The 21,584-nt window shown below is 53.3% G+C and overlaps 1 protein-coding gene across 15 annotated transcripts in view; it reads left to right on the top strand.

Moving 5' to 3' along the window:
- Positions 1–21,584, top strand: part of Ptprf (protein tyrosine phosphatase receptor type F) — an 82,383-nt gene that overhangs the window by 21,276 nt on the left and 39,523 nt on the right. For 8 of the 15 annotated variants that reach the window (XM_029540230.1, XM_029540227.1, XM_029540226.1 and 5 more), the window contains exons 4-8: positions 676–821; positions 980–1,121; positions 12,623–12,811; positions 17,892–17,909; positions 20,979–21,089. In XM_029540230.1, coding sequence (XP_029396090.1) covers positions 676–821; positions 980–1,121; positions 12,623–12,811; positions 17,892–17,909; positions 20,979–21,089 — 606 coding nt within the window. The remainder of the gene's footprint in view (positions 1–675; positions 822–979; positions 1,122–12,622; positions 12,812–17,891; positions 17,910–20,978; positions 21,090–21,584) is intronic. The other 7 variants (XM_021199604.1, XM_029540232.1, XM_029540231.1 and 4 more) reach the window with 1 other exon arrangement.

The following is a 21,584-nucleotide window of genomic DNA, read 5'->3' as shown; positions in this document are numbered from 1 at the left end:
TGGCCAGGCCCTGGCTAAACCCTTGTCCTCCTCTGGAGTAGGAACTCTGGAGCTACCCATGCTGTGAAAAGGCGGTTGCCAAGCTGGTGGGGGCGGGGTGGGGGCAGGGAGTTACAGGAAAGCACCCCTCTGGGAAGCTATCCAGAGGCTCTCAGGAGCTGGAATGTCCAGGCCTTTGGGGCTGTTGGAATGTAGGGGTAGGGAAGAGGAGGAGTCCTGGGGTCTGCCTAAGGCTTAGGGTAGATAGCAAGGCTCTAGGAGAGTCTGGGGCTCTTCCCAGAAAGCAGTTCTCCAGTATCTTTTTGATTTTTGTTATCCCCGGAGCTTGGAATAACCAGGAGCCGGAGACAGACGGAGGCAGAGCCCAACTCCAGACTCCGCTCTTGACCAGCTGTGTCCCAACGAACAAATCTCTTGACCTCCCCACGCCTTGATTTCTTCTCTGTAAACAGTAATTATAGCACCCACCTCCTCGGCTTCAAAGAGTTCCAAGGGTTCCGCTCTTTGAACAGGGCTCGGCACTTATTAAGCACTGTATAAAAGTTAGGTATTATTATTGTTCTCTCTAAGTCTTCCTTGCCCCCTTGTCCCCAAGGCCTGATACCTGTAGTATTGTAGCATTGGCCATGCCTGATGTGATTGTGCCACTTGATTTAGTGCCTCTGTCTCTCCCAGGCAAACCTGTCTTTGTTAAGGTCCCGGAGGACCAGACTGGGCTGTCGGGAGGGGTGGCCTCCTTCGTGTGCCAAGCCACAGGGGAACCCAAGCCTCGAATCACGTGGATGAAGAAGGGGAAGAAAGTCAGCTCCCAGCGCTTTGAGGTTCGTCCTGGGCTGGCCGGGAGGGCTGGGCAGGCTTTAGAGTTGGCCTGCTCTCTGGGTGGTCTTAGTCTCCCTCAAGGGACTTCTGGGGATGTGAGGAAAACTATAGTAGATCCCCACACCCCTAACAGGCTGTGACCACATCTGTCCTGTGACAGGTAATTGAGTTTGACGATGGAGCAGGGTCAGTGCTACGGATCCAGCCATTACGAGTGCAGCGAGACGAAGCCATCTATGAGTGCACAGCCACGAACAGTCTCGGGGAGATCAACACAAGTGCCAAGCTGTCAGTGCTTGAAGGTATGTACCAAGAGGGACAGGCCATGGTGGCCAGGTAGATTGAGGAGTGGGCGGGGCCCACCAGGATTGGCCACCCTGGGGTGGGTGAGAGGCAGTGCTCAACAGGCCAAGGTCACTGGTCTGTGTTGAAGCCAGCAGTGAGCTTGCCAGCTGTGTGATCTCCTGCTGGGTCATTGCTCCCTTGAGTCTGGGTCAGGCTGGAGGTATGGTGCTGCAGCTCTGTGGCCCTGGGGTTATGTGACGGTGGCAGTGAAGCCTGGCAGTTGCTGGCAGTATTCTCCTGGTACCCTGATGAAGAAGCTGGAGCTGGACTCTCCATGTGAATTTTAGTGTCTCTTCTCATCTGGTGGCTCGTTCATTCATTTAGTCATTCACATACTTTGCTTGACCTGCTGTTAAGCCCAGAATGTCACTCGATACATGCTACCCTCAGTCAGTGTCCAGTAAATTCTGTAAGGAACGTGGACACTTTGCTTCTAGGCCTTTGCCAAGACCCAGGGTGTAAAGGGGAGCAGAGCTTCCAGAACTCTGAGTGGTCAATTTGAGGCTTTTCAAGTGGCGGCTGGAGAGCGGAGGGGAGGGAGAGGAGGGAGAGGGTGATTCAGTGAGCTGGAGGATCAGGCTGAGGAACGGGCCCTTTCTTGAGGAGGTAGAAAGCCACAAATAGGGTGGGAAGTGACATGATTAAACCTTGACCACAATGGACACATGAATCTGAATGTGCATTTTCAAAATACCGTATTGATTGTTGCTTTCGTTTTTGAATGCAATACCGATATCTGTTCACTGTTAAAGAATTGAGAAGCATAAGATAGTGCATAGGGAGAAATAATCTCTTATTATCCTACCCCTAGTGCTATTGGTTATTCCTTGGTGGCCCATTTTCTGTGTGTATGTTTTGTATACATGTATGTACATTTGTATTAATATATGTAAACAGAATAGTGATATTTTTTGTTGTTTGTTTGTTTTCCAGCTAGAAAGCAAACCTAGGGCTTTTCAGACAAGCTCCCTCGCTGAACCTGGAGCTCACCTATTTGGCTAGCCTAGTGGTCAGTGAGCTCTAAGAATCTACCTATCTCTCCTGCCTCCCCAGCACTGGGGTCCAGGCATTCACTCTCACTTCTGTCCCCAGCTTCCTCTATGGGCGCTAGGAAACACAACTCAGGTTTTTATGCTTGCCTAGCAGGTGCGTTACTGAGCCACCTCCCCAGCTCCTGCTTAAAAATATATATATAGTGTGAAGATTTTCCTTGCCATTAAATATTCTTCTGCACCATTATTTTTAATGGCTGTGGTAAGCTGTCACATGGAAGCACCCTAATTTATTTAGCTGCTCCCTTTTTGTTGGGTGCCTATGTTCTCAGCTTTCAGCCTTTGTAGGTAAGGTGTCACACGTGTCTGTGAAGATGCTGTCCCTTTGCTGACCATGTCCTGACTCTAGGTTCATGGAGTAGAATTGCTAAGTCAAAGGGCACATACATTTTAAAGCCTTCAATATTGCTAGAAGATTGTATCCGTTTATATTCTTATCAGGGAGGGCATAAGAGGGCCTCTTCTCTGCACATCTTCACCAGCAGTAGAAATTACCATTAAAAAAAAAAAGCTTTGCCAAGTTAATAGGCAAAAAATGGCATCTCAATTTAATTTGCATTTCTTTGATTACAAGAGCAGTGGAACATCTTTTCACATTGGCCATTTTTATGCTTTGGCTTTATGTGTTCACACATGCATCCATTCAGTAATTCTTGCATCTGTGTGTCTCGTGTGAATCAATGGGTTCTAATAGAGCTGTGTTTGGCCCTCCCCTGTAGACAGGAATGCTGGGCCTCATTTGTTCCATCCAGGATCCAGGACATTGTACCCATGGTCCAAGCTAGTGTGGAGCTTTTCCTACATCTCAGGGTCTCAGAGTCCATTCTGAAGTGTAGACACCTGAGCTGCTGTTGCTTGGTGTCACTGGGTTGTGCTAGCCCTACTGTCCGTTCCATTTGGGGACAGAGGGCCAGACAACCAGCTCTGAGCTGAAACCATTGGCTCGTCGGAGGTTCCTTCTGGTCATTTCTGACCTCCAATTTGTGACCCAGGAAAAAGGATTTCACCTGTTGGCATGAGAGTCATTTACCCTGCCTTCTATTGGAGTGGAGTCTAAAAGACTGAAACTAGGATCCTTATCATGGCGGGCAACCTCTGAGGCTCTCAGGCTGAGGAGTAGTCTCCTTGTGAGAATGGAGAGCTGACTCCTCTAAGACATCACCCTGCCCTGTCAACTTTACCCTTTAAAGGGTCTCTCAAGGCCCAGGGAAGAGAACTCACATTTGCAGAGGGTTGCCATTAGAAACGGCCTTCCTGGTCAAGAGTTCCTGTCCATGGATTAGAGGTCGTTCTTTTTCGTGTGGTGTTGGGATGGACCCCGGTACTAGACACATACTTTTATCCCCAGACCTGGGCTTCAGGCTATATGTTGATGCATCTAGGGACTGGAAGATGTCTGATGACGTGTGGGACAGACAGGTCCCTACTACAACAGAGTGGTTGGGATTGCTGGCCTCGTGGGCCCCTCCTGCTCCTGAGATATTGCACCAGCAAGGCAAAGTGCTGACCTGTCCTGTTGTCTTTGTAACCTTGACCAGCTTAAGGCTTGGCAGAAAGGAATGTCACAGCGGATGGGACCTCAGAGAGGCAGCCTAAAGCAACCCTGCCTCATTTCCTCCCTGGGGTGGGGGTGGGGGGCAGGAAAGCTGGGTTGCTTGCCTGCAATAGATGAAAAGATGGCTTTTTTTTTTTTTTTTTTTGAGCTCTGGGGTTGATTGACATGAGGGGAGAGCCAGGGCCGTTTTTGTGAGACCACCATAGAATCCTAGTAGTGAGAGATAAACTTGGCTTAGGGGCTGAAAGATAGTGCCTGATTGCTTTGCTCATGTCTCACACACTTGTGCCCGCCTGTGCATCAGGAGACAGGTGCTTTGGGGAGCGCCTGGCCATTGCCTGGGGAGCCTGGCCCAGGGGCAGGAGCAGTGTGGCTTCAAAAGGGAACCCCAGTATTATACTTCCTTCGGGGCCCTCTGCCCTTCCTCCTACCATCCCAGGTCCAGCTCAGTCCACTCTCACTGCAGCCTCTGGGGACACCGCCATGCCAGGTCCCCCACGAGTCTCCGTACTCTGCCGCTGCTGGAGCAAGACGGTGTTTCTGTTGCAGTTTGCGTGAGACCTAGCCCGCTGTGTCGGGACGGCCAGCCGGTGTGCCAACATCCCTGTCAGGGTACAAGGCGGGGTGTCCAGCACAAGCTGGCTGGGGGTGGGCCTGTCCTGTCCTGGGCTGTGATGAGTACCAGGGCCCTGCCGCCCAGCGTTCCTGTCTGAGTGGTAATTGAAGCCATTAGCGCGCCAGCCTCTCCCTCGCCGGGTAATGGCAGGAAAAGCTCTTCTCGCTCCGCACTCTTGAGGCGGCGGCTGAATCATTCCCCCTCCAACCCGCCCGCTGCCGCCACTGAGACAGGGAATCTGACATTTTCCCTCACAAGGGAGGGGAGGGGTGGGGGAAGGGATGAGGCCTTGATTCTGGGCTTTCCCTTCCGAGGTGGAGGGGGATAGTGAGGGTGTTGAGCTCAGTTTGGAGGTCATTAGAGTCCCCAGGGTTTGCAGAGTCCAGGCCAGGCAGAACCATGGTTGGGGAAAACCTCAGAGAGGAGCCTAGACAGCTAAAGCTGTGGTGGAGCCCTAGTGACTGGGTAAGTTCTGAAAGGGACACCGAATGCCCAAAGGAAGATGGGGACAAGAGGCAGTGGAGTAGGAATAGACTGTTTCTGACTTGTCCTGGGGGCCGGGCTCAAGGGCTGGATGTTTGTCATTTCATGCACATAGAAGATGATGTGCTTACAGTGGTGTGAGCATGTGTGAAGGGTTGTATATACCAGCAGTGTGCCTCAAGCAGCTGGGGAGGGAGGGGCATGATGTGTAAGCAGGTGGTATGCACTTTATAGGCTCTGTGCAGTAGTGAGATGTGTGCACGTGCACATGTGCATGGCAGGCAGTATCTGGGGTGTGTGTGTGTGAGTGTGTGATACAGGTGTACAGCAGGTGGTATTATACCTTAGCTTTGTGAACAGCGAGAGTCAGCGGTCTGAGCTAGATGTGTAGTGTCTGGTGCTGGTGGAATGTCAGGTGCTGTATTCAGATTCATTGTCTCTGGGACCCCACAGAGTCAGTCAGAACAGCTGGACAACGACAGATGCTGGACAATGTGGTGGGGTTAGAGTACTGTTGTCATCCGCTGCCATCATACCTCAGCAGCTCCTCTGTGACCAAGCCAGGAGGAGGGCACACTAGGAGTCCTGACCAATGGCCTTAGGATTTAGGACCGCTCCTGTCTTCTCCACCCCTTACCTACACACTTGTCCTTCCACCTGCTTCCATCTTGGCCTCTGTGTCTGCTAAGTGGGCCAGACTGTACCACCTGTGCCATTCGGCTGGATCCAGCTAGTGTCTCATATCGCCCACCTGGAGAGCAGACTGTGAGGCAATGGCCGGGGTCGAGGGTGTTTCGGTTAACCCTGGATCATGGGTTCTGCATTTACTCTCACCCTCGTGGGCTCTGAGGCTTTAGGGTGATAGATAATTTCTTGGCATGCACACTTGCCCAAGTGTGCACACATGCTTACACACACACACACACACACACACACACACACACACACCTCCCTACAACACACACATAGAATCTTTGGAAGCAGCTCCAGGGGAAAAGGCTGATGATGACCCTGTCCCGAGCTGTCCTGCCTGAGCTGGGCAGGATATGTGTTTTCCTAGGGGTCATTTTTTCCCTGCCCCACCTTTTTTCCTATCATAAGCCTTCCTATTCCTTTCACTCTCGGTGGAGAGATGAGGGTGAAGAGCTACTACAGGAAGCTTCAAACCTAGAATTCTAGGCAACCCCTGTTCTCCCCTGGTAGCAATGACACTGATGTACCTCTGGTCCAGCGGCCTTTGGCACATAACCTCCATTTCCTGTGACCACAACAGATCTCAGGACCATGAAGATATGAAATGCTATAGCCAGAGTTTGGAGGTTCAGACCGAGATAGTCTTGGGTAGGAAGGCACATCTGGAATGGGGCAGTAGAGGCAGCTGGAAGGTCAGACACAGGGTTTCTTGGTTCCTGGAATCCTCTCATTTTTTCCAGTTCTGATAGTCTTCGAAGATCTCAGTGAACTCCTTTTGAATGGAGTCCCTTTCTGTTAGCTGTGCCCACCTAGTTCCCCATGCCCGTGCTCACAGGCGTCTTTGTGCTCTGTGCTTTTTGCCCTTTCCCCTGGCTTATGATCATGGGCTGAACCAGCAGCGCTAGAAATAGCTCTCAAAGTCAGAGGTCTTAGATGCCCCTGGATGTGTATTCTCCATCCATGGTAAGGTGTTCTCCTCACTGGGATTGCCAGGGGAGAAGAGGGCTTACTAAAGGCAGCCTCGTGCTTCAGAGACGTCCTTGTTGATGCAAAGTAGGGCGGAAGTGTATCAATGAGAGGTAGGTGTAGCCAATCCAACTAGCAAGAGCCAGCATCACCTGAACCTTGTTGTGAATAGAGGAGGAAGGAAGATAGATCAAGAGCATGATGGGTAGCATCCGGCCCAGCTGCCTGCGAGACCCCAGGGGCGGTTGGCTCTGCATTCCTGGTTCAAGGCTGGTAGACAGCAGAACCAACTTTCTGAAATACAGGAAGAGGCCCAGGACTGAAGAGGTGAGTTGAGAACTCTCATTTGAAGTCTGTCAAGTCAGGTGTGTGCAGGCATCCAAGGAAAGATGTGAGAAGGCCTCGTCTGGGTTTGGCTGGCACTCTTGAGGGGCTGGGGATGGAATCGTGAGAGCCAAGAAGCCAAGCCAGAAGGATCCCCAGGAACTGGCTCTCATGGTCGGGAGGGGGTTCCTGGGAGCTAAGGGGGAAGCCGAGCAGGGGAGGCCAAGCAAGATGAGTATTGGGCAGTGCCCTTTGCAGTTGACACGGACCTTGGCGAGCAGGCTTCCGGAAGCCTCTGGGGTGGCGGCAGGGCTGCAGGGGGCTGAAGAGTGAGTGGGAGGCTGTCAGTGGTCTGAAGTGACTGGGAGCAAGGGCGGGACCTACAGAGGGAAATGGCTAAAAAGAAAATTCCTGAGCAGGCCTGGGGTAGAGGAGCTTCAGGAGGGAGAGCTTGGCATGAGCCAGAACCTGAGTGTGGGGACCACTGGGTCCGAAGGCTGGGGAGGCCTCACCTGCCAGGTTGAGTAGGACGCTGTGGAGTGCCAGGGAAACCCAAGGGAGGGGGGATTACTGAGAGGGGGAGGCCGCGGCTGCCGACAGGCCCCAAACAGCTCAGACTCAAAAACAAAACAGGCTTTTAAGATGCCAAGTTTGATGAAATCTGAGTGCTGGAAGAGGTGGGAGTTTTCTCTTGGAAAAACAGCTGAAAGTCGAGACTGAAAGCTGCGAAGGGAGATGGGCGCTGAGGCCCCTCGGGCCCCCCTTACTGCCTGGGAGCCTGGGGTGGGGGTGGGCTAGGCACTGAGAGCTTACAGGTTTGGGGGGGGGGGCTCAGTCTTGACCCTGTCTCTACTGAGGATGGAGCTGCTCTGGGGGCTGGACTGAGGTGGCCCTGGGCTTCCTTGGATCACCAAAGGGCAGGGACCTGGCCACCCACAGAGGTCTCTTTGTGGGTTTGGTCCTACTGTGTCTCCAGGTGCATGTGTCTGACTTTGCATGTCCTCGCACCCGTGTTCCCACACCTCTGCATGCCGCCTCTGGATCTGCCTGCTGGAGTCTGTTGCCACAGGTGCTTGTCACTGCAGATGCCCCGCCACAGGCACATGGAGGTTTCTATTTTTGCACCTGTCTCTTTCTCCTCGTAGTTCTTTAGGTCCCTGGCTGTGCGTGTTTCTAAGGTGTCTGTGTGTTCAGGGACAGGGTGATACACACTCATGCATAGAGGAGGGGTCAGCCTTACAGACTTTGCCACCCCAGGGAGCCAGTCTATGTGCATGCGCATATGTGCCTGTATTCAGAGATGCCATGAAGCTGGGTAAACACGGGTGAAGAGGTCTCGCCGACAGACGGTGCCGGTGCTCTCCCTTACAGCCACCACCCTCCCCTCTAAGGCATCTCCATCTGTTAGCTTTCCTGGTGCAGCCCCCTGCCTCTGGCCCTGACTCCGCCCCAGGCATCCCAGGCTTCATGGACAAAGAGACCTGTGTGTGTTCTCTAGAGGCCTTTGGCAGCCTCCCTCCCCCAGTCCTTTGGCCTGTCGGTCTAAACTTCCCACCCACCCCTGCCCTGTCCTTTGCCTATCAAAACTCCAATACATACCCCAGACTCACCTTGCTGTTCAGTGTTCCCCCATCCTGGCTGTAGTCTTTACTCGGCAGTGTGCAGGAAAGCTCTCTGCTTTGCATCATTCTTGATCCTCCTTCCTCCAGGAAGTCACCAAGTTAGCAGATGAGAGGTGGAGTTACAGTAATTAACTCTACTGCTGAGGGACATCAACCATGCTCCCTGTCCCTGCATCTTCCCCACCTCTTAGACACGCCCTCCCACATGCCCTGTCTTCTCTGAGCTCTAAGACAACAGGACCTCTCCAGGGAAGGGGTCAGGTCTCTCAACCGCAGTATCTGAAGGGCTAGTTGGGTACAGGGGCCATTCATGAACCACTTGGATGCTCACTCTAGGTGCACAGATCTGTGCTGGTGGGGCAGACTTTCGATTGTTTGTGGTACTTATGTATAGAGGCTATTCAGGTCTAGGCTACTGTGTTGGTGCCTCTCCAGAGTCCCCCAAAGCCAGTGGGCTTCTCTTTCTGCTTTGGGAACAGTGTAGTGGAGGACCTGGCCGACACTGCGGACTGGAAATGCAGAGGCAACTTAACAGCCTCCTGCACTGTTCTGGACCCTAACAGGCGGGAGCTGGGTGCACTGCGTTGGTGGAGCTGGAATGCCTAAGGGGGAGCAGCCCCCCCCCCCCGCGCGCGCGCAACTGAGGCGCAGGGTCCAGGGAGGGGGCGCGGCTGCTCCGCCTAGGTGGGGGCGGGAAGGGCGGCGCCCAGTAGGACTTGGACGCGGAGGCGCGCACCCGCTCGGACACAAGCGCGCGCAGCCCTTCCACCGTGGCACCCGCCTCTTTGCCGTCGCCATGGTTACCGGGTGGCCTGGAGGGGGGAGGGGCCCTCCCGCACCAGCAGCCCGTGTTTGGAGGGGCTATAGCGTAACCCGTGCATCCCCCTTATGGAACACGGGCGCGTGCCAGGGGTGTCCACATGTGGGGAGCATTGTGCTTCCTTTACAGCACTTGAAAACGAAGGGGCGTATGTGCATGGGGGGTTTGCAGTAGAGTCCGTAGCCGGAAGCCAGTTGAGGGCGGGGAGAGGGGGGGGAGGGCGTGGCTCTTCCCAGGGACGCCCCTCACTTCCCCTGCCCTGCCCACCTTTTCGTGAGTGCTAGTCTAAAGCACCGGGGTCCTACCACCTGCTCTCCTCCAAGCCCCACCTCCAATTTAACTGAGTGACCTTGGGCTGGTTTCCAGATTTCTGCCAAGTCCCCATTTGCTCATATGCCTCATAGGGTTTTGGTAAAGATTGTCATTTTGTAAACCTGCAACAGAGGGAATGCTTCATGCTTGGAACCTTTTATCCCTGTGTCCAGAGGCCTCAGTTTTCTCAGTTGTTGATGGGTTGGAAGTGACAGTGTGGCATGCATCCTCTTGAGAAATTTGCCTTGGTCACTAACCTGAGTGGTTTGGACTTCTGTAGACACAGCTCGGTGGTACGGGGCGGGGGTGAAGGTGGTACTGGGGGGGGGTGAAGGTGGCAAGGGTCAGTTACTCCACAGGCATCTGGGGAATGTCCATTGTCTGTCCTTGACTGATAAGAGTGTGCTGAAGGCTCCCAGGTGGGAGAGGAGGAGGCAGCAGCAGCAGGTCAGCCTCAGGGGCCGACTTCCCCTCCTGGAGTGGCCTAAGAAGCAGCCTTCCCTGCTCCCTGCTTGCTGCTCGCTGCTCAGGAGCCTAGCTGGCCCCAGGGACTGGCTTTTGGGTCCTGCTGTTCAGTAGACGCTCTTAACATTCCCTGGTTTAGGCTTTGGCAGTGATGCCTGAGGAATGATCTGAGCCAAGGACGGAGCCATTTGAGGGTGTGATAATTGAGGGAGGAAAATTAATTGTCCTTAATTTGGCGTAGGTCCCAAAGACCTTCCCCGTGTCAAGAATTCAGAGTAGATCCCTGGGACACTGGGCTGCAAGCATGTGTACTGCTTTCATTCTAGATCAGTGCTTTGCACGCAGGCCATAAAGGATGGAGAGCTCCTTGGCTCTGACTCTGGCAGGACCTAGCCAGCCCTCATCCTACAGATAGGAGTAAGCCTGGAAGAACAGGCTCGATGCCTTGGTGACAATAGCTGTGGCTCTAGCAGCCTTGGGATCCCCAATGCTAGAAGGGGATGGGGAGGACGCCCTAGGCCACAGGGCTTACTCTTAGCTTCCAAGTGGTACCAGGCCAAGGAAGCTGTGCATCACGGTCTTCATTCCTCTCCTTCTCCTCCTGCTGCTGTTTAATGTGATCCTTTCAAGAATCAGCTGAGCCAGGCAGTGGTGGCACACGCCTTAAATCCCAGCACTTGGGAGGCAGAGGCAGGCGGATTTCTGAGTTCGAGGCCAGCCTGGTCTACAGAGTGAGTTCCAGGACAGCCAGGGCTACACAGAGAAACCCTGTCTTGAACCCCTCCACATACACACCAAAAAAAAAAAAAAGAATCAGCTAAGAGTCAGAGCACTGTGGCATCATACCTACAGCCAAAGAAACCCAGGATTTACATCAGAATTTATAGGGCTCCAAACGGGGAAGTATATAGCCGATTCCTGGCCAAGCCTGGGGATTCAAGGCCATGATGAGAGATCTCCTATAACTCCAGCCAGACACCCTTCTAGGATATCCCTTGAAGTTGCAACTTTGATGGGGTTCCTCTGCCTGCAGTGGCTCCTCCAGCTCCGTCTTGTCTGCGCCCCTAGGTGCTCCCCTTAGGTTGCCAGAGTAGGCAGGGTAAGTGGGCGCTTCACACCTGCCCTTTACTTTTCTCCCTCTGAGGGCGAGTCTTTGTGGCATGGGAGCCTGGGTGCAGCAAATGTCCCTGCACACTAACCAACCTGTGCGGGGCATGTGAGAGGGAAGAGCGGAGTGGTGCCTGTTCCCCCACCATACTGCCCAGCTTTCTTGCCGAAAGGTAAACAAAGGGCAGACATTCTCTAGGCCCTCATTAGGTGCACCCAGAGCCAAGCTTGGGAAGAGGAGAGATACTGTTGAATTCTGGAAAACACTTGATGGTTTTGTTCCAATGGGAAACCATAATGGGAAAGGGGGCCCCAGGCTATAGTTCTGGTATCTGTCTGCCCCAGTGGCTCAGGTCTGGTTAATTATAACTTCTAACAGTTACTGCGTGCCTGTTCTGTGTCAGATACTCCTCAGCACCCAGGATTCTTTTTTTTTTTTTTTTGATGGCGTCTTCAAGGTATCTTTCCAAGGTGGACTCCTAAACCCAGGAGATAAGTCAGGCTTCAGTGAGTAACGAACACGCTTAGGCCGTAGAGGTGGTGGTTAGTGGCAGAGACGGCAGTCCCACACGGTCTACACTCTTCCAGGGCCTGTCTTCCCAGCTCCCAGTACTTCTGAGGGTGGGCATCAGGCAGTTGTCTCAGCTTACAGGGACTGCTTCAGCAGCCAAAGGCAGGAGGAAATGGGTCAAGTGAAAGTGATTTCCTTTGTGAGTTGCTAACTCCAGGAAATAATTGGGATGGTTGGTTTTGTTGTTGTTACTGTTTTTACTGTTTGTTTTTTTGTCTTCTTAGCCTACACATTCTCAGACATGGCCCTGACGCCTTATCCTGGTTCTTGGGGCCAGGATTGAGTAAGAAAGGCCAAGGGTCAAGACTGTAGTAGAGAAGGTCAGAGGCAAGACTAGAGTTAGGTCATTGGTAGGGTAGGGCCAGGGTCAAAGACCTGAGGCTCTGCCACATGGTACAGCCGAAGGGATGCAGGCCAAGGAGAGATAACATGTGTGCTGACAAGGAAGTGGAGGCTGGACAAGCACACCTCTGGTGGGGTTGCAGCTATGGATGCTTGGGGGGCTTTGTTTCCCTTGCCGCTCCCACCCCACATCCATATAGCACTTTGCCACAGCCAGCAGAGCATTGATCCCTGTTCTTCCCAGGGCCTAGGGAGATAAGTGCTGACGTCTTCAGTCTGTGCTTCCAGACTTGGCAACTCCCCAGCAGGGATGTGGTGCTCTGGGCCCTCCTGCAGCCCCTGCCTTACCCAAAGGGACCTAGGACTCTGACTCCTCATTTGGGGTAGGGCTTGTGCTTAGAAGTCAGGGGTGGGAAAGAGAAGTATATTACGGGTCCCAGCCTACCTGGAAGTCAGGGGAAAGCTACACAGAGAGGTCGTCAGCGGTGAGCAGAGCCAGTCCTAATGCACGTGTCACTCTTTGTTTGCAGAGGACCAGCTGCCGTCTGGGTTCCCAACCATCGACATGGGACCTCAGCTGAAGGTGGTGGAGAAGGGTCGCACTGCCACCATGCTGTGCGCAGCCGGTGGGAACCCGGACCCTGAGATCTCTTGGTTCAAAGACTTCCTTCCTGTGGACCCTGCTGCAAGCAACGGTCGTATCAAGCAGCTGCGTTCAGGTGAGCTGAGTTAAGGCAGAGTTAAGGTGTCATGAGTACCTTGGGGAAGACACCTTCCAGCCTGGTCCAGCCAGGTGCTGGGGGATGAACTTTCTAAGGAAGACTGATTAGAATGTCCCTATTGTCATAGGGGACAGGATGTGGTGGCTAGCGCCATCCTGATCCTTCTGGCATTGTCAGGCTCCATGCTTTAGGCCAGTTTTGCTCCTGCCAGCCCGTGTGGCAGGCCTGAGGACGGTGCCCTGGCTTTTCGTCTACTTTCCCAGGGCCCAGCCCATGTCTCTGCTTCTCTAGGTAGCAAGGTTTGCTGGGGAAGGGGCCAGGGATACTTGATTCATCCACGTAAGAGCCTGAAACCAGGGGCATCTGCCTCTGTGCTGTGGCCACCAGAGCCACCTGTCTCCCTCCAGTGGATGTCTCAGTCGAGCCACCTTGGAGCCCTGGAAACAAGGATGCCATTGTGACCAAGAGGGAAGTGTCGCCCCATTGATCGATCTGCCTGTGAGGCTCCCGCCAAGAAAATGGATTTTGATTTTGTAGGGATGGAGTGGGTAGGAAACGAGGCTCAGAATCAGCTGGGCTGCGTTCTACACCCGCTAGCAGCTCAGGATAGACCCACAGACTTGGCTCCAAAAGTCCTGCAGGCTGGGAGAAGGTAGGCCTCTCTCGCATGGCTTGACTTCCTGCTGCCTTTCAGCTGTGATGTCAACACCGTGAAGGATGTGTCTGCCTCTCTTAGGGCTCTGCTGGCTTCAGAGGTGCACACAGGTCCCAGACCCTCTCTAGACCCTCCCGTCAGGCCCGCACCATTTTGGTACCCAGGAAGAAGAGGGAGTGATGAGCCACCCAGCAGGGCAGGATTCCGGCCCCAGCCACGGCCGCCTGAGACAGCCCACGAAGTGTTAGCTCATTTAATTTAATTAAAACTCAACAAGATGGAGGCAGCTGTAGTGCAGTTAATTAAAACAGCCATAATCAAGGCAGGAAATGGTCCGGCAGTGTTTGTGGCTGCTGCCCAGCACAGCACAGAGGCCGGCATGGCTCCGCTCCCCTGTATTTGCTCATGGGTTCCCCCAGGCAGGTTCCCCATGCTGCCAGACGGTCCTCCCCGCAGGCCTGACTCCTCCCCGGAATGGCATTGACTGTCTGTGGCAGGCAGCAGTTCTGGGAAGGCCCGCTGTCTGCAGCATTTGTTCATCAAGTATTTATGTAGCGCTTGCTGTGTGCCAGACCCCGTGCCACCCCTCCCCTGCCCATGACTCCCCGGGAGCTGCACAGGCCTCTTCCTTCTTGTCCTCACAGTGGCCAACAGCCCTTCCTCCTCCTCGAGCAAACCTCCTACCCTTCCTCGGGCTCTGCCACCCCTGATTTCCTTTAGCTGCCCTGTGGTCTCCTTGCCTGAAGCACGGGTGGGTTCTTCTAGCCCAGAGACCTGCCAGCCTCACCCTTGCTCTGACAGTCTGTCTTCCAGCAGGCAAACCCATTGCTCCCAGTGCTTCAGTCACCAACTCCTTATCTGTCCCGATACTGGTCAACTCAGCCCAGATATCCTGTATGAGCTCCAGGTCCCACATTCGATGGATGCTGTCTGGATTTCGCCCTATCATGGATAAGCAATGACTTCTTTACAAACAGCCATTCCCTGCTCCCATTGACCATTTGTCCATGAGTGGCAACCTCCCCCCTTTCCGAGATACCCAGCCCTCCCATTTAGTCCGAATCCACATCCTCTTCATGCCTCACCAAATGGATCTCAAGTTCGTACCCTCTTCTCTTTCTGTTGCCTCTGTCCTAGCCTGGGACACCACTACTGTTCTCCCTGCCTCTAGACTCGCTCTGAAAACTGTCCTCCGGCAGCTGTTGGCATTGCCCATTCATCTTCCTCCTAGACTCGGAGAGGCAGTGCTGGACCCTGGGCTCCTAACCCTTGCCCCTGCCTGTTTGGTCAGATATGTGCTCCTGGTCAAGGGACCCTGCTCAATCACATGCTGGCTTTATCTCGGCCTATCCTATCGACACACACCTTATTAGTTCTGTGGCCTCAGTTAACTTTTGTCAGTTTTCATATCTTGCTAAGTAGCTGCATTAGGGACACAGTGACACTTTGAGGCCTGGTTTGTGGTAAAGGCTCTGTCCCCGCCTCCTGCTGCTTCACACTTGCAGGTACCCACGATGACCCATCCTTGCCCACCTGGCCCTCCCCTCACTTTAGCTTCTCCCACTGGGCACCTGTACCCAGCTTCTGACTACTCCCTTGGGAGCCACCCTGCTTCATGCTGTCAGCGTTTGTCTCCAGCCCTACTCACCTAGGCTGGATGTGGGAGGACCTGGAACAGATTTGCTTGGTAAGGTGCCCCTCCCCACCGTACCCGGGTGTCTGTAAGTCCTCATTGAGGAATTATTTTATTGACCTTTGGGACTTATCACTGAAGATGATATCTACTCGTTTGACCTTTCCTGCTCCAGGAAGCTGTGACTTAAGGATCATAAATAGGCCAGGGAGGGAGTGTGTCCAGTGCTTGGGATGAAGCCGTGAGAGTGGGTTCAGGTCCCTGTTATACACTTGTTCACAGGGTGCTTTTCTACCCTTTATTACCTTGGAGTCTCTTGCAACGTCTCTGCAGCAGGACAGGCTGTGATGGTTATGTCTATTTTCCACAGGTCAGGGGATGACACGTGGAGGCCTTGGGAGGTAACCTTAGTGCCTTCTAGCAGCACATCCTAACCCTGGAGTCTGAGAAGTAGTTGTATCCATCAGAGCTCCAGACATCAGGTCCCCCTGGTGGTCTCTACAGTGCTGCCAGCATCTGTGAGCCATAGCACATCTGTACACATCAGCTCTGTTTAAAGGGCTCCTTTCCTGCTGCAGCCATGGGATCTGCCACCTCGGTACCCCATGGGCCGCTTGAGCTTGAGACCTCAGGCAAGCCTGTGCAGAAAGGATGCCTGCTGTGGCAGTGGCAGAATCGGGGCTGTCAAGTGGAGATGGCAGCTCTGCCTGCAGGAGGAGGCCTCTGCTCCCTCTGATGAAATGCTCGTGGCTTCTCCCTCTGCTGGCTGGCCCAGCTCTGGCTGGAAGTGCCTATCTACGCTGCCCTGTTCTGTCTTTGACTGGGTCTTCCAGAGTGGTATAGTCAGCATGTGAGCACATTGGCATGAGTCTCCTGGGGAGGTTGACCCTTGGGCCCCTTCAGTGCCATATACCTATCTAGTGAAACAGAAAAGCCAGATTCTCAGTCAATGGGTTAAGTAGAGAAAGAGCAGGAACAGGTCGGCTTCAGTGCCAGGCTGTGACACTACAACCCTCGCCCTAGCTCCAGCCTAGACTATAGGAGGTCAGTGGTTGTCAACTTTCTGGTCTTAGTATTGCTAACTTTAACTCAGGACCGTAAGGTAGTCTTGTTTAGCTGGCTTATACCTATTGATCTTTACCGTATTAGACATTTAAGATAGAAGATTTTAAATGTTTACTAATTATTTTAAAATAATTTTAAAACTATCAAGTGTTACCATAAGTAAACATTCTAAAATAAAAAAGATCATTGTGTAATCTAAGACAAAAAAATATTTACTTAGGAAAACCTCACTGTTAGGCAGAGCTTCAGTGTGGCTGCTTTCAACCTGTTAACAGTGTTACAAGTTGTGAACCCTTCAGGAAATGACACTGTATGTTCATAAGAGAAAGCATCTAAATAAGGCAGATAGTTCTGATTTTGAAACAAGTGTTCACTGTATAGCCCTGGGCATGATCCTCTGTAGAGCCCAACCTCTCCCAGACCTTGCTGCAGTCGCCCTGTCTCAGCCTCCCAAGTGCTAAGACTACAGGCAGACTCCACACCCCCTCCCCAGTCTTAGTATTGTAGGAACTACTAATTGTAGGCTTTATTCTGGTGGACTCCCTAAAAGGTTCTCAGTGATTCCCTCTCCCTCCAAACACACATGTGCGCGCGCGCACACACACACACACATACACACCCCTCTGGAGCACTCATGGAGAATATGTTGGTCTATTCTCAATTTCCTGTATGAACACATCGCTCCCTCCCCAGCCCCCACCCGTGCCTTCTAGCTCCCACCTCTGCAGGATGTCCGTCAGGAAGGCTCCAATTTAGACTGGTTAGATCCTGTTGCCTTTTACTGTTTCCAGGCCTCCTTTTCCTCATTTGTGCCTAGGAATGGGTATTTTTTCCACGTGGGTGTTGCCAGGTTCAATGAGACAGGAACTGATCTCTGGCCCCAGCATTTCCAACCCAACCCCCACCGAAGGAGCTAGAGGGTGGATAGACTTGGATCTGGCTCAGTCTATAGGTTCCTGACTCCAGTGGTTGGACTGAGCGTCTTGGGACAGGCACCTGTTGGCAGGCAAACCTACCAAGGGTTCATACCAGGCCTGGCTCAGGAGGGCAAGTGCCTGCCCCTTGTGGCTGCTGATCCCAGGGTCTGAAGCACCAGACACACGAGGGGTACCTACTGGCCCTTTGCCTCTCACCAGGTGGGCTGAGAGCTCTGACTCCTCTGTCCTCATAGGGGCAGGTGGGTTTTACAGGCTGTTAGCCACTGGGGTTTGAGCTGAGTCCCACGCCTCCCCTGTCGGATGCCAGGGCTGGTCTGTGTCTTGGGATCCCTGATTCATCATGGTAACCTATGTGAGCTCTCCCCTTAACCCTGCCTGCTTAAATGCCCTGGTTTGGTTTGGTTTGGTTTTGGCAAGTGCTCTCCTTGGACGCTTACCCTGTGGGATTTGGGTGGTCTTTGGGGTGGGTCCTGCTCCCGTTTCTCAGCCCAGCCAGCAAGGGTCATAGGAGCCCAACCCCACTTCCCTGATCCTGTCAACACCTCCGCCAGCTCCAGCTCTCTACTTCTCTAGAGCTAGGGGACATGCTTCACCCACACTCAGCCTGGCCCATCCTAGTGCTTGCTCACACAACACTCGAGTCACCTACACTGAGGCTGCAAGTCCTCCATATAGTTAAGGCCCTCTCTAGTGTTTTGTTTTATCTGATTTGGCTTTGTGTGGCTTTCCTTCCTTTTGTACTAATGTTTCTCTCTGATCTTATTTGCATTCAAATTACCTCGCCAGGTGGTTCACCAATCAGAGGTAAGAATGCTGTCCGTGCATTTCGCCTCGCCACGCCACGTCACACCACGCCACACCACACCACTACTGTCGCCGTCGGTCACCTCCACTCCACTCCATCCCGTCCAGTCCGTCACCTCCCCATACCCATCCTGCCCTCTCCAGTCTCTTCATCTCCAGCTCCAGCCCCCTCTGCCACCAGCCACCACACACCTCCACTCTCAGTCATTCCCTCCTGTGGACTCATCCATTACAAGTCTGCATTGTGGACATAACCAGCTGAGACCACCCAGGATGGCAAGCCCTGCTACCCAGGCTTCCTAGGCCAGTCCCACAGAACGGACCCATTTGGTTCCCATAGCTAATCCTAGCCTGAACCTAAGGCTGGCATAGGTTGGGGAGCATGACCAAGTCTGGCCCTTTCCCTTGTGCGTCTCCTTTTTCTTAGGTTAGTTACTACTTGACCTTTCCTGTAGTGTTTTGGTCCCGTGGTCAAATGAGGATCATCCCTTATATCTCTTCAGCAGCAAGGACTAGGATTTTAGATGGCAATTGGGAAATAAGCAGAGCCATGCATAACTAGTTCAGCTGACCTGTCAGCTTGAAGCCCCCCTGAACTGCCTTCACACAACAGGGTTCTGCAACCTACTGGTGAGAAAGCATAGATTTTGGGCTGATAGAGATCAGGGTTCAAGTGTGTCTCCTCTTAGAACTGGAGCCAGGACCACCTCTCCTCAGGCTGTGTGACTTATAGGGGACTGAGGACGGGTATGATCAGTTTGTCACGTACAGAATGGTAGTTTGTGTTTCTATGCCACCATTTTCTTCCCACGTGCATCAATATTTGTGGGCACATCTTGGTCCTCTCTTGAAGGCTAGAGAGCTCAGGAGAGAAGCTGGGGCTGGGGAGTAGCTGTTTGTCACTCTGATACCAGGATTCGGTTTCCCTTCCCGCTCTACCTCTCCCTGCACATCTGTCTCCTTAGCACATGCCCACCCTGCTTTCCCTGCTCCTGGATCTGGGTGTCAATACCAGATTTGGAGATATCTGTGTTCAAATAGATCCCGTGTCCGTCCTGGGTAATGTCCTAGTTTGCTTTTTATTGCTATGATAAACACCATGACCAAAGGCGACCTGGGGAGGAAGGAGTTCATTTGACCAGCATGTCCCAAATCCTGTCTATCATTGAGGGAAGTCAGGGCAGGAATTCAAACGGAAGCAGAGAAAGACAGTGGAGGAGAGCTACTTACTGACTTGCTCTCCTTGGCTTGCACAGCTTGCTTTTTTCTCTACACCCAGGACTACCTGCCCAGGGGTGTTACCACCCACAGTGAGCCAGGCCCTCCTACATCAATTGCTAATCAAGAAAACATCCCACAGACTTGTCTACCAGCAAATCTAACTGGGGCTTTTTTCTCAACTGAGAGTCTCTCTTCTCTCATGACTCTAGCTTGTGTTAAGTTGACAGAAATAACTAACAAGCACAGGTCTCCTAGCCAGACCTAGGCTCTTGTCCCAGGGGAGCCACCTCTGCCCATCAGCTGCAATCCTGGGCGCTCTTTGCTGTCCTCGGCTTGTGGCACCAGCTGCCCCTCTACCCCAAACCTCTGTTAAGCTGATCATGGGCATGCTTCACCAGCCAGGGCCCTGATCCTCACCTGTTTGAGTGAACGTCTGCTGTAACGGTGTCCATTCAGCCCATGAATATGACCCATTGGCTGCCAGTCAGCACCATTGTTGCAGTTACTGGGCATTTGCCTTGTGCTCTGATGTCCATGGGGAGGCTGAGGTCGAGGCTATGGACAGGCCAGCCCTTTTCTCTGTGTTAGTGGCACACTCACACACACACATACACACACACACACACACACCGCTCTCAGCCTTCTGATGTATACAGCTCCTGCTGCCCTGGTGCTGATGGTAGAAAGGGTTTGAAAAAGGTGAAGCTTGGACCCAGAGTGTTTCCCCGTGGGCCTGGGCTGTGAGAACACAGCTTGAAATTGCCTCTGAGGTTCCTGTCCAGTCCAGTTAGGTGGGACCTGGCAGGTTCTGTCTGTCCTGTGTGGGCGTGATTGTCAGTCGGGGTGGAAGAAGAAGCACTTTAGAGCTGTTCCAGCTGTTCGTGAAGGAGGTGGTTTTCTGTCAGACTGTGTCCTGTGGGGGTTATTAGCTGTCCGTTGGACTGTCGTGTGTGGGTGTAATTGTCTGTCAAATTGTTCTAGGGAGGGGCGTGGTGCTTTGCCCTGTGGGTTTCTCTGTCATAGATAGATAGACCAGTTTGCTTTCACTAGCAGTTTCCAAGTGTTTATTGCTGGGGTTGGGGGTGGGGCAGCATCAATGCGAGTAATCCTCCACCTTGGGGTCACTCACTTGACCTGACATGGCAGTGTGGGTCCCAAATGCAAACTTCATTCGTCCTCTCAGAGGGTCCTTTCAGCTACCCCCACTCCCAGTCTTGGCTCCTGTCTGTCCGCCTGTGGCCAGGAGCAGCCCCTCAGGGCGCTGGCCCAAGTGGGAGCTACAGTCTCCATTAGCCTTCTGAATTATGCAGAAGCCTTGGTGGGTCGAAGCACTTTAGCAGGACCAAGCTGAGGAAAGTAGCCGGAAAGGGTGGGGCTAGCAGGGTGGAGGTAGAGTGGGAGAAGATGGTGGGAGTGTGGGGCCGAGGCTGCTGTACGGCAAGCCCCAAGGCAAGCCCCTTCCTTCCTTCCGAGTAGACGATAGTGTCTCAGGCTCTTGTCTGATGAGGACATCGCTTGTTTAGGAATTCCAGACCTGTGGGTCTGTAGGCTTTGAGGACAAGAACATTGATAAGCATGGTTATTGGTAAATAGCCTTAGGACTCACTCGGGACAGTGGCGGGCTCTCTATGGACAGCCCCTGGGTGGATCTTGCTTCTAAGTACAAGTTCTTGATTCCTGCTTAGAGGGACCTGGCTCATCAGAAAGAGCTTCCTGGAAGCCACACACAGGCCCTAGGCTGTGGCCCAGGAGAGCCACTGTCTCTGGGGCTACACTTGTTGTCGAGGCTTCCGTGTCCCAGGCCACACGCACCATGGACCGACATCTTCTCTTGTGTCCCCCCCACAGGTGCATTGCAGATAGAGAGCAGCGAGGAGTCTGACCAAGGCAAGTACGAGTGTGTGGCCACCAACTCTGCAGGCACACGCTACTCGGCCCCCGCCAACCTGTATGTGCGAGGTAAGAACTTGGCCACACCCGGCTCTGTCAGCTTGGAGCCAGGCGTCACCTGCCAAGCATGCTGCCTGGAGGAGACCTTGGTGCAGATACTGGAGGGACTCTGCAAGTCTTTCCTTCCCATCTCTCCACAGCAGCACTAGCAGCCACCACCTCCGTAGCTCCCAGGGGCCATTCTACTAGCAGCCGCCACTACTTGCCTTCTTTCCCTTCAGGCCCTTGGGGAAGCAGACACTCCCTCCACCCTCTCACCCTTGGGAGCATTTGTATCTCTTGTAGGTCTTTGCTGCCCGGTCCCAGCGCCCTATGGGAGTCTGGAGCCTTCTGAGCAGACATTGCTGTTCGCATGTGTGTGTGTGTGTGTGTGTGTGTGTGTGTGTGTGTGTGTGTGTGTGTGTGATCAGATGTGTTGGGGGTGGGGAGTGGGGGCACAGACACATGCAATTACATGTGAATATGCATGTCTGACCTGACTTCCCTTCTGCTACCCCAGCAGGC

Source organism: Mus pahari, chromosome 6 (genome assembly GCF_900095145.1).
Source record: "Mus pahari chromosome 6, PAHARI_EIJ_v1.1, whole genome shotgun sequence".
NCBI lineage: Eukaryota > Metazoa > Chordata > Mammalia > Rodentia > Muridae > Mus > Mus pahari.
This window is presented reverse-complemented; position numbering and strand designations above follow the sequence as displayed.